This window comes from Zingiber officinale, chromosome 1B, assembly GCF_018446385.1.
Source record: "Zingiber officinale cultivar Zhangliang chromosome 1B, Zo_v1.1, whole genome shotgun sequence".
Lineage (NCBI taxonomy): Eukaryota > Viridiplantae > Streptophyta > Magnoliopsida > Zingiberales > Zingiberaceae > Zingiber > Zingiber officinale.
Window position 1 is genome coordinate 26,932,437 of NC_055986.1, and position 19,573 is coordinate 26,952,009.

General features: G+C 34.6%; 2 protein-coding genes across 2 annotated transcripts; both read left to right on the forward strand.

Annotated features, from left to right (window-relative positions):
- Positions 1-600: 600 nt before the first annotated feature.
- On the forward strand, positions 601-13,893 carry LOC122053742 (calmodulin-binding transcription activator 4-like). The gene is made up of 12 exons (XM_042615724.1): positions 601-792; positions 1,348-1,473; positions 1,576-1,691; positions 5,988-6,076; positions 7,247-7,292; positions 7,474-7,984; positions 8,967-9,121; positions 9,429-9,890; positions 10,229-10,908; positions 11,166-11,763; positions 12,521-12,814; positions 13,585-13,893. Exons 1-12 carry the CDS (start codon positions 783-785, stop codon positions 13,696-13,698), a joined length of 3,201 nt encoding a protein of 1,066 aa, XP_042471658.1. The 5' UTR covers positions 601-782; the 3' UTR covers positions 13,699-13,893.
- A 1,303-nt stretch (positions 13,894-15,196) lies between these two features.
- LOC122053752 (PHD finger-like domain-containing protein 5A) lies at positions 15,197-19,072 on the forward strand. Its single transcript, XM_042615735.1, has 2 exons — positions 15,197-15,332; positions 18,526-19,072. The coding sequence occupies exon 2, from the start codon at positions 18,574-18,576 to the stop codon at positions 18,904-18,906; it is 333 nt and encodes a 110-aa protein (XP_042471669.1). The 5' UTR covers positions 15,197-15,332; positions 18,526-18,573; the 3' UTR covers positions 18,907-19,072.
- The last annotated feature ends 501 nt before the right edge of the window (positions 19,073-19,573 follow it).

A 19,573-nucleotide genomic window follows, 5' to 3' on the forward strand; every position in this document is an offset into this window, starting at 1 on the left:
TGTTATTTTTTATGAACACATGACTTAGGTCAGATAAAAACACAGAAAAAGATTTTCTATCTTATGGTGTTCGTCCCAGTGTCCCGACCAATCACGGACGATTATTAATTTTTGGAATAGTAACTAGTACATAAGAAATATATTTATCTCGACTTTACCAAGATTTAAACTTCAAATCTTATAATAACAATATCTCATACGTTAGTCATTATATTTATCCAAGGACAAAAAATAGATTTTCTTTCTTAGAACATCCGTTGCTTGGTTCTAATGAGGGGAAAGAGCTCCCTCGTTTCTGACAACAGGGAGCTATTTTTTTCTTTTGTTTAAAAAATTAATGTTTTATTTTTTTAAAAAAATGATAAATTATTAAAAAATAATTATTTATGAGAAAATGTGAGATTTATAAGGATGTTGTCGGAAGTTTTTTTTTTTATATATATATATATACAGAAACAAGATGTGTAAAATTTTTATGTTACGGATATGATAATGAAGAAATTCATGAAAAGCTTCGACGACTGTGGAGGTTCTTATAGTCACTTGAGCGTAATCATCTTAATTTTGTATATTAAAATGGCAAGTGGCCAGCGGCAGCGTTCACTTGACTCCGACTAACGACACTTTGTACGACTCTCTCCTTTACCCACGCGTCTTGCCTTCTCCGCTGCTGGTTGGTAAATCCCTTCTCCACTTTTCCCCCTCTCGTTCTCTGGGGCGCGCTTGGTTGGAGCTACTACAGCCGCCGGCCGACATCGAAACTGTTCCCTTGGGATCGGGTGATGCAGCACGGTATGAACTGATCTCCCTCTCCGCCCTCGCCTAAACTTTTTTCCTTGTTTCCTTCTATGCTCTTTTGTTTTGTCATGCCCTCGTTGACTTCCGTTCTCTTCTCGGTCTATCGCCTTGTACGACCTTGAGGAGTTTGAGATCCGAGATATCGTGGCGCGGGTTGTTTCTTGGAACGGAAAGATGTTCTTTGTATTTATGTGGTAGCACTTTGCGTCACCTTGGATTTTTCTAGTGCTTTTCGGAGGAAGTAGAATTAGGATCACATGCTTTTCCCTTTTTTTTTTTTAATTAAAAGCACTTAGTGACGTTTTATTTTGCTGAATTAGTTTACGGTTTATGGTTGCCTTCTCCTATTTAACAATGGAATTTACTTGAAGACGGAATTTTTAGATTGAAGTTAGGAACTCGATTTGAATGCTCCGGCTAGTGCTAGGTTGAATTCTGACATCTAGTTCACTTTTATTCACGTACGTACGTTTGGAATTGATGGAATTAGATGTCTCTTTGTTTCTTTCACTTGCTAGTTTGGCAAATTGATCATTGGTCTGGTTCTAGGTTTTGATATCGATGTGCTTCGCCAAGAAGCTCAGAAACGATGGCTGAAAGCTTCTGAAGTTCTTTTCATCTTAAAAGATTATAAGCGCTATCCTCTCACTCCAGAGCCACCTCACCTTCCACCTAGTAACAAATGCTTTTTGTACTTGTGAAATTAGCATTTTTATCAATGTCCCGTTCCTATCATTTAACATTGTTCTACCTTCTGCAATCTGCTTGGTTTGGCAGGTGGTTCTTTGTTTCTTTTTAATCGTAAGGTACTTAGGTTTTTCCGTAAAGATGGACATGCATGGCGGAGGAAGAAAGATGGAAGGACCATTGGGGAAGCTCATGAGAGGCTTAAGGTTTGTTGAAGAACCACTCCCTGTTTTTATGAATAGCTTGGCAATTTTGCTTCAATTGCACTGCAAATATTATGGAACTAGTTATTGTTGACTAGTTGGAAGCGATCCAAGGGTGAAAGGTGAATTGTTTGCTAATTAGGAATATAGTAGTCAAATTTGTGTTCAAAACTTTAGGATCTTATGATCCAAAATGGCAAACGATACAATCCCAAGTAGGATTTAGATTAGGTTAGGATCTTATGGACCAACGATTCAATCTTAGGCCTGCTTACCGTATGCACATTCAACTAGACATTTAATGGTTGATAAAAGTTACTACATACTATATAAATATGGAAACTAAAAATTTTAATGTATGTTTTTATATATTTACTGTCAGAATAATGTTATTTTTGTTTTATTTTATGTCATTGATAGTTTTAAAAATGTTTATAATAATATATATTGGAAACTAATATAAATTATAAAAGTCAAATATAAATCTAAAATAATTTAATTAAATTGTTGGACCTTACAATTGTGCACTCCAATCCTATGATCCAAATCAATAGATCTCTTCTTGTTCCTAGGTAAGACCTCATTCATGACAACCTGAGTTAGGATTAGTATATGTTGTACTTTCTTCCACATGTTAGGAAGAGAACTATGTTCTTTTTCATTCCATAGCTTAGGAAGAGAGTTATGGTTTCCATTCCACCATTTAGGAATATACCAAGAACAATTATGCATGACATCATGCCGACACCTTCCACATTTTGATAGGTTTATGGAACTCAAGGTGCTGCATCATGAGCAGTTTCCAACATTTATAAACTTTGGTTTTCCATTTGAATTATGGGAAATTTGCAGAAGACACCATTACCCCAGTATAGACTATAGACTGTAGATTGCATCACCTTCAACATGATTGCTATGTTTACAGACCACTGGATGCAACATTAGACATTTAATTTTCATCCTATTTGTGGGAATTTCTCCTGCTTTTTGGATTTAGATTCAGTAGGTGAGAATATATGAATACCAGGGCCGTCTCAGAGTTCCACGAGGCCCTAGGCAAAAAAAAATATATATTAGGCCTTTAATAATAATTTTTAAAAAGTTAATTTTTGTTATCCTTTTTCATTCAGATTTGGGATCGACATTGCAGATTTAATTTAAAAAAAAAAATAAATCAAATTTAAAAATTCTCAAGCTCGATGACTATTTTAATTTAATAATATTTCAAAATTCGACTATTACCAACACAAATATATAAGAAAATTCTCATGCAATTACTAATAATCTATGTTTGGGTTTGTAGTCCATTCCTTCCATAATTTATCATTTATATAGAACAATAAAGAACATTTCGCAAAAAAGAAAAGAGCGAAAAAAATATTACCGAGTGAGATAGGAGTAAGATAGGAGAAGAATGTCCAATGACAAGGAAGGAAAAAATACAGATAGAGCACTAATAAGAAAATGAGTAGATGATCAACTAATTACAAAATGAAATGACAGAAAATGAAATTAGGTGTAATTGTAGCTCTATATATGATTTTAGGACTAGAGAATATAATAATTATAATTAATATGTAATTAAATATAGTTGCCATTGCAATTAATTGAAGAGCACCAAGGAAAATTGAAACGAGCAAAATCGGTAGCAAAATCATTGCATTGGAAGCCAGCAAAATCTAAAGAGCACTAAAGCACTGGAACGGAAATCGAAGCAAGCTAAATTGGAGCAAAATCGGCATGTATAATGCAGTCTGGGAACTAGGCAGTATAGCTGTTAAAGGTAAATATTAGTTATTAAATCTATTTTTTTAAAAATAATAATGGGCCCCAATAAAATTGGGGCCCTAGCCATAGGCCTCAATGGCCTATGCCTTGAGCCGGGCCCGATGAGTACCATAAAAACTAAGAATGTATTGATACCATATTTTATGTGCAATACTTTAGTTTCAAACCTATTGGTAAAATCAAAGCAGCCAAATTATTTATAGCAGATTACTATATTAAAATTTTGGACTGCAAGCCCACAAGTACAACTATTTGTGTTTCTTTAATGTAGAGAAAAGCTTTATGCATAAAGCTTATATTAAATACGTGTAACCACCTAACTCAATTAGGAATCTGATGTGCCCTTCTAATGCAGTAAGTAAAACTGTCATAATATCTGTAATGTCATATCTCAAAAATTAGTTACACTCGCTCATGGCATAGAATGGTAAAATACATTTGAAGGCTAACATGGCAACTGGTATAATTTTTTTTTTTTTGAGGAAATGATCTAAGATATCATCTTGAGAGGAACAACAATGATACAGTTGATCAGATACAAAAGTAGTGAAACAAGAAAGAGATGACAAGAGACAGATCAACCACATTCATAAGTAGCAAAGTTTGTGACAGCAACTCACTAGAGAAGTTTTTGCCATATATAAAAATCTTGTAGCTAACCTTCCAGCTGATCTAAGTGGAAAAGGAACAACCTGTATGTGGGAAAAACTACTCTCAGCCTACTGATGGATCATGGGGGAGCTTATTGACTATCTCCACACCAAGCATACAATAGTTCACATAGTGACATTGCCAGTATAAAAGAGGTGATTCTTTACTCGTCATGGGAACCACATGTAGAACTCTGAAAGCATCAAATGTATTACTTTATCTATATCCTACAGAGCTACTTTGTTATTTTGGGAGCTTACCTCAAATTAGTAGCTACTAGAAGCAGGTTTTTAATGTAAAGCCAGATAGTGTCAAGCCTTCCAGTTGTTATGCCTCTATGTTTAAGTATTTTGTAGTCCCAACTTACTTTATAGGCCCCCATTGTCCCACCTTCTAAATGGTCTCAAGATAGAGATTGAGTTCCTCATAAGGAGGAGATCTGCCCTTGCATTGAACATAGATTGAAGGAAGGAGGCTTGATAATTGAGAGATCACTATCCTTTCTTATCTTGTTCTTATGCCGAGAGAGATGGCAGCAGTGAGTGAACATGTTGCGACTAGCATAATTCTTGATTCATGTCAACCAACACCAACTTGTACTAGCATTTTGTATGCCACTTTGTACCAAAATCTTATCACGGCAACCACCGATACTTGGGTCTAGAATGACAATATAAAGTTATAAACCTTTGCATGGTTTCTAGAAAAGATAAGAATATTCCAAGAATGATTGTGAGCTTTGATAGATCATAAAATGTAAGAAATTTGATTAAGATAATCACACATGTTCAAAGATGAAAACATAACAGATGCCATAGTTGGGACTAACATGACATGTAGGCTGGGTCCTTTACTATCAGCTTATGTTTTGGGGATGTACAATTAAGCTTAACATGCCATCAATGAATAGAATTTGTGAGTATTGGTAACTAAAGAAAGTATCCATGTTAAGTTTTAGTTCATGCTGTTGGTGATTCTAGATCCTCATTTGATAGATAGCAAGAGAAAGTTTGTTACATTCATTATAATAAGGTGTAATTCTATAGAGCAAAAAAATAAGGGAAAACCCTTGTATGATGATTGGGCATTTACAAATAAGATCTGAAGAGGTTCATGGAAGTCCTAAAAACATTCTCTTGATTTGACAAGTGATATTGTCCTAAATATCTTTTACTTATTCTAAAATACCCATGACTCAATAGTTATTAGTAGGGATCTGTTGCATATTATACTGGCCAACATATTTGAATATATTGCACGTGCACATGACAAAATGGTGAATAAATATTTGCAGTCAAAACAAATATCGAATGAGAAATGTGTTTTAAGATGATTAGGGACATGAAGCTGGTCAAGCTCAATTTGTGGTTTTAGAAGAGGTGGAAATAATTTTTGGGGAGTTTTGATCGAAACAAACAAAAAAGAAATTGACTACTCCATTTGATTTTTGTTGTTTTCCTCTTTACTGGAAAAATCCTTGTAGCTCCTCTTTTTCCTGAAAAATTCAAATTGCCGACTGATAGCTGTTACAATTCGAATTGTTATCAGTGTCAACTATCGATTATTGGCTGGAGTAATAAGGCGTGCCTTGCTTATAACTCTTAAATAGAGAACCAGTACGAGCACTACTTTAGCATGCCTTGCTAAGAAAAAAGAAACTTCTATTTAATCCACGTAACCTAACCTGATATTGATCAGTTTCACAGTTTAAGTTCTGAATGTTGTCAGTATCTTCTTTTCTTGGTTTGTTAATAGAATCTTCAGTTAGCATTTTTTTAAAAATCCTATTTCTCTTGTATGCATGATGTGTCTATGTTTATGAGAAATTAGAAGCTTTCTTTTTTTATTCTACTTTCATAGGTTGGGAATGTAGACACTTTGAGTTGTTATTATGCCCATGGGGAGCAAAACCCTTACTTCCAGAGACGTAGCTATTGGATGCTGGATCCGTAAGTTCACATTTTGTGTTGAATTTTATATAGAGAAGCATGAACCACAATGCAAATTTGTTGGGTTTTGATTAACAATATTTTGCAACTGTCTCTTTAAAACTTCATTTTCCTTTCAGCAAAATCTTGCCATCATAATATTAGACCGGCTTCCCAGTTCCCACCAGGAGAGTTGTCCTTATAATTCTAATTTTTGTTCAGGAAATTCAGTATGTTACTTCTCAATTGTATGCATGATAATACCTGTATTATATATTGAAGCATCTAGATTCGACTATGGCAGTACTCTTCATATTAATGTTTTCTCTTTGTGAAAATTAATTTTCTTTTCATGCTACACGATAGTTTACATCCACAGCTTAGGATATGCACTCATGTCGACATGATACATCATAATTATTGGTATAGGATATATTTTTGACATGACTGATCCAGATTCAGATTAGTAAATTCTAACCTGGAGACTGCTGCCACTTTGGTGTTACTAGCTAGATAAAGGGTTGAAGGAGTGAAAAAATTAGCCATAAAAAGACCATCCATGTTTGCTCTCAAGTTAAATCTCCAGAACAAAGATTCTACAAAATTCACAAATGTGATAATCATGCATAGCAAACACTCATATTTCAAGAATCATGATATTCTTTTCTGTGAAATTACAAATATACCATTGTTGTCTCTGGCACTTGAACTTTTTATCTACCCTCTCTATACTTGTGTTGGGTACCTACACTTGGACAACGACACGCCAAGTGGACACAATATTGTTGTTGATCATGTCAGAAATTTAAATTGCCATGTCAGACACATGGGTTCATACTTGTATCACATAGTTGTAGTTGAGTCCAAGTAACACAGATTGTTGTCAGATCCTATGATTTTTTTGATACCCAAATGCTCCTCACTTTGGGAGAAAACTATATATGTTCTTCCAGCTGGTACATACAACTGCTATGTTATAATGTAGAATAATATCTTTTTTATGTAGAGGTAACAAATGATACTTTGTTAATGTTTGCAAGTGTCTATTGTTGATATAGACAGGATACCATGTAGCAGGAATAAACAATAATATTCCTCCAGATATTTTCAAACATATTGTGCCTATTGTTGATAGCCAAAAGTACTTTCTGGTATGACTGTTAGGTAATGTACTTGAACATTTCTTTTCAGGGAGTATGAACACATTGTTCTTGTTCACTACCGAGAAGTTGATGAGGTTTGTCACTTAAATCTTTTCACTTCATTATGTTGTCTTAGAAAAAGATCAATGGACAAGATGATGGAAAGACTGTTAAAGTGACAGTAGAAGGCACATTATTAAGACTAGATTCATGCCTCTGGCACTTGCAGATTGAGTTTTTAACCTGATAATCATCATTTTATTCTCTCTTACCCAGGGAAGATATGTTTCTGGATCGACTTCAAACTTCTCCATGCAATCTTATTCAAGTCTCAATCATACTTCAAGTATTATTAATGCAGATAAAGGCTATACATCTGGAACTACTGTATTATATGAACCATCTCAGAGCCCTTATAGTCAAGGATCAACCGAAGAAGTCAGTTCTAAGTTTGTCTTAGAGAACTTTGATACAAACGACTATACTAAATTTGATACACTAGAAAATTCTGATAAGAATTCACAGCCAGAAGTTAACCAAGCACTACGAAGTATTGCAACACAGTTGAGTTTAGATGCTGATGATAATTCCATTTACTTTCAAGAAAATCTACCAGAGTACCTTACTGAGAACGATGATATACAAATCCTAGGACATTTTTCTGATGGACCAAGTGAGGTTTCTTTAGCACATGAAAATCTCCTCGAAGGATCAGATAGAAGACATCAAATTAGTGAAGTTGGAAAGCAGCAAAACTATGCCACTGCTCAGCTGCAAAAAAGCCCAGGTAGTTTTATATATACCCTGATGGTTAAATTACTTGTCATGTATTTTAAGATTTTCTCAACTTTGTTGTTTATCCTTTTGTTTTTATGAATGCTGTCTGTAGCACATGAAATTCTATCTAAATTAAACAAGTCCATCTTTTTCTGATGGATGATCTCCTCTTCTCTCAACCGACAATATATCGAAATCTCTTCCCATTTTTCTCAAAACAGGAGACATACCGTTCCTTGCATGCGTTGAGACATGGAACAATTTTGAAACACCTGCTCCTACTTGAGAGTACATACTCTCACTTAGTGTCACAGTCATATTGGGCCATCTGGAAAGAACCAACAATTTGTTTCTATGGCATCAAATTTTTTTGTTTTGCACCTTTGAATTCTTCTGGCTAATTGCTTCTGTTAGGAAAAAATTACACTATAAGTGTACAATTCATTGAAGCATGTAATATAAATGCTTCAAAGTTCAAACATAAGTATTTGGAAACTACCTATACTTGGACCATCCTATAATCTAATCACTGCAGACCTTGCATGGCAATGCATCCTGTACCGATCACACTTTTGTATGAATTCCGGCCATGATACTGCAAATCTAATTTGAAAATACAAAAGCCACAGTCCTAGTAATTGAGCATTCATGATATTTGACGATATATTTGAGTATTATCAGCTAAGTTTCTCTTCGAAAGACCCCTCTACAATCTCAAATGACAGAGATGATGACATTTATCACCAATCAGATGCACTGATATTTCATATTTAACTATGGTTCTATATATTTTTTTTGTTTTTTTTAACAATATTCTAGAGTCATACAGGTCATTTTCAATAATATTCTGGTTTTTTTTTTTGCAAACTGTTTTCATGTGCTTGCTAGGACAAGTTGTTGCAAGGGAATGTTGATATCGCACTGTGAATCATCTTTTCTCTTGCTTTCATAATCGTTTGATGGTAAATTGAACACCTGCAATCTTCCTCCAGGTGACCATAAATTGCAACAAAATCAACCATTATGTTTAGAATCTCCTTCATGGACAGATGTACTCCAGAACTCAAAATCTGTGGGGATGGATTCTCATGGAAGAAGTTCCAATTTCTTGGCCACCAATGGGATTCCTGATTCTTCCATCTCCACAGTAAGTGCACCTAAAACTGGCTTTTATTTAAAACGACTTTGTATCATGGATCAGCAAGGTTACTCTTAGTTTGTTTGATATGGAACATATATTTGTGCTCCCACTTGAGGAGTTGTAGTTTGTAAAACAGCCAAAATATGGCTATTCTGTTGCATATCTTTGTCAGACTATTCAGAGAATTCCAATATGCTATGTGGTTATCCTGATCTCACCATTTTATGTGAGAATTAAAATGTTTACCATGATTTCTACTTTCTGATCATCACCTTTCTTTTGGAATAATATGCTGATTTGTGTTCCTTTATAGGATCCATTACCTACTTTTTCAGGGAGGGAGAATATTTCTACTTATTCGTTTGGTCCATCTGAGAATTTGAGTTCTTATACAGCAGAAGACAGTCCAAATGATCATGAAATTTCTGAGACTGATTTACGTCTCCAACTATCTGCTACGAGAAGATTTCTTTTAGGCTTTGAGAACTCCATTGAGTCACCTATCACTAGTTCTCAACTCAAGATGTTTGGAGAACACAATTCATCTTTAGGAGGTACTTTTGAAGTTATAAAAGAAAATAGTTCTGATTGGATTGGAGCTGTTCCCATATCTCTGGGAAACAGTACATGTTTGGCAGATTTCTCAAGTATTTTTGATCAGAGTCAATTTGGAGCTTCTCTTGAAACAGATTTAAGTTTGACTGTGTCACAGAAACAACGTTTCACTATACGGGAAGTCTCCCCAGAATGGGCATTTTCTTATGAGAGCACCAAGGTATACTTTTCATCTCTAGAATTTGTTAATTGCTGAACTTGTTGCTGATACTTGATAATGAACTGTTGTTAATAATGATTTTATGGATCAACAATAAAACTGGCCCTATTGCAAGGTTAAGCTTCCTTTTGTTTAAATAGGATCAAAACAAAACAAAAATGATTTTGATATCTTATTCTCACATGTTTCTATTAATTATCTTGTTAAATATGTAGAACTACTTTTTTAATATACTTAAAGACTTACAAAGAGAACCATTTCAAGTGTATGCAGCTTTCTTTGCTCTGTTGAGCTGAGTTATTATCAGTTATATTTTGACACAACAATGTGGTGTTCAGGTTATCATTACAGGAGATTTTCTTTGCAATCCGCTGGAGTCTTCCTGGGCAGTCATGTTTGGTGACATTGAGGTTCCACTTGATATTGTCCAGGAAGGGGTACTCCGTTGCCAGGCTCCTCAACATAATGTTGGTAAAGTTACTCTATGTATCACATCCGGCAACAGGGAGTCCTGCAGTGAAGTGCGAGAATTTGAATTTCGGGCTAAGCTGACCACCTCTAACTATATAGATCCTTTATCCACTGTTGGTACTGCAAAAGATTCTGAAGAAATATCGCTTCTTGCTAGACTTTCTCAAATGCTACTGTGTGAATATGATAGTTCAACAATAGCAGTAGGTTCTGTGGACAATCAAGAGAAGTCTAGAAAACTCAAAGCAACACATGAGCATTGGAAGCAAATTATTGAGGCACTTGGTTATGATAATTCACTAGATATCAAAGACTGGATTATGCAAGAACTATTAAAAGACAAGCTGCTTAACTGGTTGTCAACAAAACATCAAAACAACAAACAAGCAGGCTGTTTGTTATCCAAGCAAGAACAAGGCATTATACACCTGATTTCTGGTCTTGGATACGAGTGGGCTTTAGGTCCAATCCTTGAGCATGGTGTTGGCATCAATTTCCGTGATGCGAATGGATGGGCGGCACTGCATTGGGCTGCACACTGTAGCAGGTAATTAAAATTGTTTGGCATAAGCATCTACTAGTATTGAAGATTTGATGTGTCGGTTCTTGGACTCATGGTTGTTTTTTGGACCAGTATAGTCTTGCTTCATTCTGCAATGTCTGCTTTCTTGGCACAAAGAATGATCTAGCCAAGTTTCCTTCACAAATAAGAAAATGTCTTTTTCGTCCAACATTTTGCTAAATTTTAATTTATGAATTATTAAGGTCTCTTGCTGATATAGGTGAAACTATTTTCTTTCGCAGAGAGAAAATGGTTGCTGCGCTTCTTGCTGCTGGTGCATCTGCTGGATTAGTCACAGATCCCACTGCACAAGATCCAGTTGGAAAAACACCAGGATTCCTTGCATCTGCTAGAGGCTACAAGGGTCTTGCTGGATATCTTTCAGAAGTTGCTTTAGCTAATCATCTATCTTCTCTAACTGTAGAAGAAAATGAGATTTCTAAGGGTTCTGCTGAGGTCGAAGCAGAAAGAGCAATTGAAAGCATATCTCAACGGAGTGTCAAAAAGCATGGTGAAACAGAAGATGAACTTTCGCTGAAGGATTCTTTAGCAGCTGTAAGAAATGCAGCTCTAGCTGCAGCACGCATACAAGCTGCCTTCCGTGCACATTCTTTCAGGAAGAGGCAGCAAAATGCTGCTCTCAGTCTGAGTTATGATGATTATGGCTTGACTCCAGGAGACATACAAGGGTTCTCAGCCATGTCAAGGATTCATAGGCCTTCTTATTTTCCACAAGATCAGAATTTCGATAGAGCAGCTCTATCTATCCAGAAAAAGTATCGGGGTTGGAAGGGACGCAGAGATTTTGTTACTTTGCGCCTTCACACAGTGAAGATACAGGTTTGCTGTTCTTTCTTTTTGTTATTTTTATTTGGTGCATGCTTATGTGATATTTCATTCAAACAGGTATGCAGCAATTCATACCCTATTCAACTCTTGCATCCTTTTTGAGTTCCAAACTAACTTGCAAAATTCTCATATTTTCCATCACTATCGAAACCTGTTAAAATGTTTCTGCAATGCAGAAATGAACCTGCATGATGAAGCTTCTCATATTGGAACAATTTGTTTTGTTAAATTTCTTTTGGCATAATTTTTTTAAGAAAACAATAAAGTATCTTAGCTTACCTACTATGTCCATCAACACATAATTCTTATCTCATCCTGTTAGGGATCACATCAATATTTATGTTACTTGCATTCTGGAAACAACCTCTTGCAAAAAAGCAGGGTAAGGTTGCGTACAATGGATCCTTTCCCGGGACCCCGCATGGCGGGAGCTTCGTGCACCGGGTTGCCTTTTTTTTTTTTTTGCATTCTTGTGATGAATTCTTCAGCTAAGTTGTTATATTACAATTTCTCACCTGTCATGACTAGATTGTTTTCCAAAGCTTCTATGTAGCTCCAAAGTCCCTTTTTTGAAGAAAATCAGCTTGAATGTTTTTAGTTAAACCTTTTCTTAGCTTATGATATGTTGTACAGATACAAGTCATAAACGCAGAGAAAAAGAGGCCAAGCACATTGCTTTACAGAAGATAAAATGTCTGGCAATTTTTATGATATAAAATAACTTTTACCCTTTGGTCTGTATTGACAGGCTCATGTAAGAGGTCATCAGGTAAGAAAGAAGTACAGAGAAATCATATGGACAGTTGGTATCATTGAAAAGGTTATATTACGGTGGCGGAGAAAAGGAGCAGGCCTGCGGGGGTTTCGAGCTGAGCCAGAAATTGCCAATGAAGAGGAAGATGATGACATAGCTAAGGTTTTCAGGAGGCAAAAAGTGGATGCAGCTGTTGATCAAGCTGTTTCAAGGGTTCTATCGATGGTAGACTCCCCTGATGCAAGGCAGCAGTACCGACGCATGCTGGAAAGATACCGTGAAGCAAAGGTCTGTCAAGTATAAAAACAGATACATGGATATATTTTGAATATGATTTGTTGGGTAATTAATATTTGCCATTACCATGACATGATTTATCTGTCCCTTGATTCAATCAAATGAGAATGCCTCTCGTATGTAAATTGCAAGAACCTGAAAATGCTGAAAATACATTATTTCTTAATATTTTACCAGCCTTTAACTCTATATAAAGTTTTCTTTAGATAATATATAATGACAGTGCCGACCTCCATTTTTGATGATGACAAGTTTTGAACCCAAGACAATGGCGACATTTCCTAAGGTCCCTACAGCTAGTTAGCATTTCCTCAACTCTATATGAAGTGCATACATACTTTTTTTATTATTGCTCCAGATCAAGTCATTCATCATCATCACTGCAAAATCCATGCTCTAACCTCGATAGACTTTCAGTTAGGAGTCTTTAGGTGCCGAATGTCATCTTAGCCTTACCCCAAACCACTTTTTCTATTGACTTAACAGCTTAATGATATGGAGGGCTATCCGTTCTACCTGTACAAACACTGTGCCATTTTAATTAGATGATGATGCTTTAATTACCATGTAAATGCGTGGTTGCATCCTAAAAGATTCCTTGTTTGCTAAATTCAATGTCTTCTCCATTTCTCATCTAAACCTGAACTTTCTTTGATCTTTCATTTTCTAAACTGCATTACCAATCAATAGATTTCCTCATATAGTGTGTGTATAAACACTGCAGTGCTAACTTCCTAGAATTTCTTTTGCACAACCAACAGGCTGAATTGAGCAATTCGGATGAAGCCACATCAGAACTTGTAGATGACTGTGAGGTTGCCGATATGACTTTATTTACTGACTCAGATCAATCAAACATCTACTGGACTACTTAGACAGTGATGTATTTACGAGAATGTTAATAGCTATTTTTTAAAAAAGTTTTCATGGTATTTGACAGCTTATCGATAGAAGTTTGGTGTAAATTATTGATGCTATTGTAGATGTAAAAACACTACCTGGTGGTGCTTGTAATTTGAACAGAAGTTCAGAAAGTGTTCTCAAATCAGTCAGGAACTCTCTTCCTTTAAGTTGTTTGCTTATCGACAAAAGCTGTGAATTATTTCCTGACATCATTGGAACTTTGTCTTATTATAGAGTGCATTCGTGTATAAATTTTAAAGTATTATTTTGTTTGTATAATTTCAAAGTGATATTGAATCGCCTGTTATTAAATGTATTCTTAAATTTACCAAATCATATTTAGGTGATGTTAGTTTGTATTTTATGTACTATTAAATTGTATCGTAAACAATATTAAATTATATTTTAACTGTCACTAGTTTTTTGAAATATTATTAATTAAATCTATCATACTTATTATTAATTTTTAGTTTGAATGTTATTAAATAAATCGTTTTAAGATTTATAAGCAAATAAAAGACCATCATTTTACCTGGATTCTTTGAGCACTAAAAAGGTATCCCGTTAAATACATGTTGAAGTTTAATAGGAGTTTTTAAACTTTGATATAATTGGAGATTTAAAATTAGGCTCTAGTTGTTATTGTATAATTTAAAAATCTATATTTATTACATATGCAATCATAATAGTCAATATTTACCCTACATACATTTAAAAATCTATATTTATTACATATGCAATCATAATAGTCAATATTTACCCCTAAATTTCGATGTTTAAACTCCCGATAGTCAATATTTGTATAATTTAAAAATCTATATTTATTACATATGCAATCATAATAGTCAATATTTACCCCTAAATTTCGATGTTTAAACTCCCGATAGTCAATATTTACTCCTAAATTTCGATGTTTAAATTCTGTTTAGGGTCTGTTTATTATTTTTAATAATTTTTATATTTCTATAATTTTTAGAGAGAATTTGTCTTAATCCACATCTCTATTTGAATTAATTATTTTTATTTTCAGTAAAAATTTTTTTTATAATATTAAAATTAATATCTGTTAATTGTAATTATCATAATTTATTATGATATATATAAGAGTGTATTAACCCTGTGAATTTTAATAAAAAAAAATTTTGTTTTCTTCTTTTTAATCTTCTTCTCAACTTTTTTTTCTTTTCGTATCAGCTCCCAGGGGACGAAAGAAGAATGAGACAAAGATTCAAATGATATATAAACATACGTTTTTATTTTAGTTTTTTTAAATGTGAATTATTAAATTATTAAATTCCTCCTCCGATCATTTTTAAATTATTAAATTCTAATATATTCGATTTACGAAAAATAATTTTACGTGAAAGAATATTGTATATTAGGATATTCTCGACAGCCGTTTGTCTTTTAAATCTTATTTTGTTGTTTATATTTTGAATAAAATTAATTTTATATTTTATATGACACGTAGATTAGCGGATCCATATTTTATTTCTGGAGGAGTATCGAACCGGAATAAAGTCTGGTTAGGTTTTCTATCGGTTGTGCTTGAGCGGCGGCGAATTCCGATTCGGGCGATCGGAGGACTCTTGCTCGACGCGCAGAGGTGAGTTGATAGTTTAAATTTTCCTTCGTTCTTCGATTATTATTCCGTCCTTCAGTGCATTCGCTTGCGTGCTCGGACGAATTTAAGGTGTTTTCTTTCAATTTATCATATATTTGCTGCAAAATATTATCCGTTATCTGTAGATTAGGATGAACTCACACTAATTGCATACAAATTCAAGTTTCTACCGACGAAATCGTTGAGTCATGGTTATGGCATCCTCTAATTAACACCCTGGCCACGATTCAGAAATTACGTAGATCTGTGTTGGAGAAAGGCGTTGCTAGATCTAAAGGTAACTTGATCTAGCAATGGATAGTAATCGCCCATAGCATGGAAAAGAGAAGAAAAAGCGAAAGATTGAGATACAGAGTTTCTAGATCTAAACCCTGTAGAGATTGCTTATTTTGAAATCTGAAAAGGAATAATACCTGACCAGCCCACATGGCGAAGTCCCTTAAAATGATCCTTAAAGTGTAACACATTGGAGGACATAGGTTGGGTTAGACAAAAGTCAAAAAGGTGATAAACATTCCTTTGAGCTTTGCACAAGTTGCCTTGCTATGGGCATTAAGTAAAGCAAAGCTAACAATAAAAAGTGTCTCTGATTAGCAAATTACCCAGTTGTATTTGTCCCGACTATTTGTTACCAACTATATGAATAGTGTTCCTCCATTGAGATTTATGTTTAGCTGTATCAATAATAATATTCATTTATCCACATTGGCCCACAACAATTCGAGAACCTTCATTAATTTGCATCACGTTTGGGTGTTGATATGATGGATCCCTTCTAGGTGACGAAAATATCCCTGATAATTGATTAAATTTTCTAGATCACCATCTCATGCACAAGAGCTTGGACTTGAGCTAGTTGAACTAAAGATGGGATTGCCACTGAAGATTGAACGTTTCTATCAGTTTTTGAGATAGATCACACTGGTTATACTTTTCAAATTTGTATTAATTTTTGAGCTTGGTGGGCCAGGGTTGGATTGTAATTGGGTTTTGCTTTGAACATATTCCATGGATTAGTGAGGTTCCTGAACACAGTCTGTACTTCTTCTGTTGTTTACCCTCCCTGAATTGGATGTGAGCTCTTGGAAGAAGAAACATAAACCATAGATTCAATTCTGGCACAAACTGTGCTCGGGAACCATGCCAATTCTTGGATTTATTTCCTTTCAAGAGAGTAAACACAACATAAGCATGGGCACACATTGACTTGGTTCAGATTTTGTCATTTTGTTAAAATCCAGCTCGACACAAGACTTTTGGGTTCGGAAGCAAACCAAAATATGAAATTGTTGAAAGACACGACCTGGTCCAATTCTCATTTCTATTTTTTATATTTTTTAGAATGCTATATTAATTTGTGTTTGATTGAGTCAAATATAGTTGGACTAAGTGATACTAGGTAGGTTTCAGTTGATTTTATATGATTGATAAATTCATTCATCCCTTTTCATCTGAGCTTGGGATCGCTATTATGGGGTTTTTCTTTCTATATGTAATCATAAATTCGAATCATATATATATATATATATATATTTAAATTAATAATTAAGTTGGTTTTAAAAAAAAAAAAATCAAAATCCTAGTTGAAATATGAAATAAAATTTCAAAACCTGATCAAATTGGGAAAAACAAATCTAGCCCGGTTAATTCCAGATTGTTCAGGTTTTTGCCCAAATCTAACAAGTGTTCCAGCACAGCTAGGCCTTCCATTTAGATACATTTATAGAGAAAAGACAGCATTCACTGACCAAATGTTGCCCAACCTGTTCAAGGATAGCTGTGGTGCATCCCCGGACTGACTCTTGTGGCCTTGCTTACTTTACATCTTGTGCCGTCCAACGGTACTAAGGATCAGATGAGAGAAAAAGGCAAGAAGAGAAGCATGGAAAAAGGAGGCACTGTTTTTTTCTGATACCAAGATTGAGGGGAGGGAAGGGAAGAGGAGAGAACCAGAAATCAGTTAACGTTCGCCAGTAGAATGCCTATAACATTCCACAAGATGCTTCTGTAATAATGTGAATCTGTTGGATAACCATTGCTGACAATGGTGTTTGATTACAACTCTTTAACATTACAACTTTGTGATTCTTACTGTAAAGTCTAAGAGGAAGCGTAAAGCAACACCTGAAATGCCAAGGTACTTAGATGTGACATCACTTGATATTTAAACATGCTTAAGAAGTCTCAATTATCATTCTGTGGCTAAGGGGTGGAATTTCTTCCTCAACCCATTCTCTTTATTCTGATATGTCTTTTTTTTTGACATGCTCCCTCCCCATTCTCTTTACTCTGATATCCTTTGATATTGTCTTCTTTCAATATGCCCCTTCAAGTCCATCATTGTTAGAGGTGAGACATACCATGATAAAGTTCTAGAGGGAGACAAACCAAAATGCAAAGGCTTAGCTGGGATATCTCTGGGTATTTAGCATACGTAATAAGCCTGACTTAGCAATGTGGTATTAAGGATAAGAGTCAAACCTCATCTCATCCTCTTTACCACCTTTAACATGTCTTCTTTCAACACTCATCTCAAGGGTTTGTCTCTATAACCAAATATTCAAGCATGGAATCAAGAAGAAAGTGTAATTATTTCAAGATAAGAATGCAGGATTGGGCGGGTGAAGTGAGATGCGATAGAAGAATGAAGGTACAATAGGAAATCCTAGTATTATAGCACCAATAATCAAGTCTGATATTCTCTGTTCATGCAGCTGCCTTTGGACAGCTTGGGTATGTCTAAGTTACTCATTACTGGTGCACGCGTGGAGTCCCTTTTGCTACTTGCATGTAAATTTAGATGCAATGTTACTCTTGTTCGCCGTTTTTATTGTTTAATAAACTTAAATCTTATATGAATAATAAATGGGTTGTTCAGTGAGTTCTGACCAATATCTTAACAACTTAAACGAAGCAGTGGTATTGTCCATTTTCCTCTTTTGATTCTGCAGCCAAAATTCACTAAAGAAAAAGGACAGTATCTTGGTGTTACACCGAATAAGTCCTAACTTTTAATTTGATTTGTTTCTTAGTCATTTCAATTATCTTCGACACATGCACAATGTATCTTGAATATAACTAGTACCTTAAGCTCGTAACTCTCAGCATATCATATGAATTAAGAATTAAACTTGGCTTCTAAAAGAATAACATAGTTTTTATTGTCTCAATCCAGGTACATTTCATTTGCAGGAAGAGTTCCTCTAGGCCAGCACACAGCTCTATGGCAAAGCACCATCCTGATCTTATTATGTGCCGGAAGCAGCCAGGGATTGCAATTGGCCGCTTGTGTGAAAAGGATGACGGGAAGTGTGTTGTTTGTGATTCTTATGTTCGCCCTTGTACACTTGTGCGCATTTGTGACGAATGCAACTACGGTTCATTCCAAGGAAGGTGTGTCATATGCGGCGGAGTTGGAATTTCTGATGCCTATTATTGCAAAGAATGCACACTTCAGGAGAAAGACCGTGATGGATGCCCCAAGATTGTCAATCTTGGAAGTGCCAAGACGGATCTCTTTTATGAACGCAAAAAGTATGGATTTAAGAAACGTTGATCCATCTTCTCTATTTGCACTGATATTGTAGTTTATTGTTAGAATTTATGTATGCTTTAACATTCCTTTTGTTGCTACAGCAAACCACTAAGCTGTGTTTATTGTGTTGTAACGGTATGCTATAATATCACATATATGGATGATCTAGGATTTATTCTTATTATAATTCTGTTATATGGAGAACTAATTCTGATTATATGGGAACATTTAGAGCGTAGAGTTTCTAATATGAAGGGGAATTTTTGTGCAATAATAAAGTGCGTAATAGTTTTTTAATAGATCGTATGTGGCTTCGTATGGTCAATTATTTGAAATATGATTTTGCTAAAAAATCATACATGAAATTTTAGAATTCTCAAGGCGTATCAATGTTTTATTATTCTCTAAAGGCATACTAAATCACAATTTTATCCCTGTATAGAAAGACATACTAAATTATAATTTTTTCCTTTGCATAGAATTTTTGTATGTTTTTTTTTTGCTCTGGTTGAATGCACGCAATTTCTCTTCCTGTTTTTTCCTCCTAATTTAAATCAAATTAATTTAAACACTATTTAAATTTTAATAAATAATCCTCTATATTTATTTTTTATTTTTAATTTTAATTTTAATTTTAAAAGTTTAATAAAAAAATAAAAAATATATAAAAAGAATATTAATAAAACAT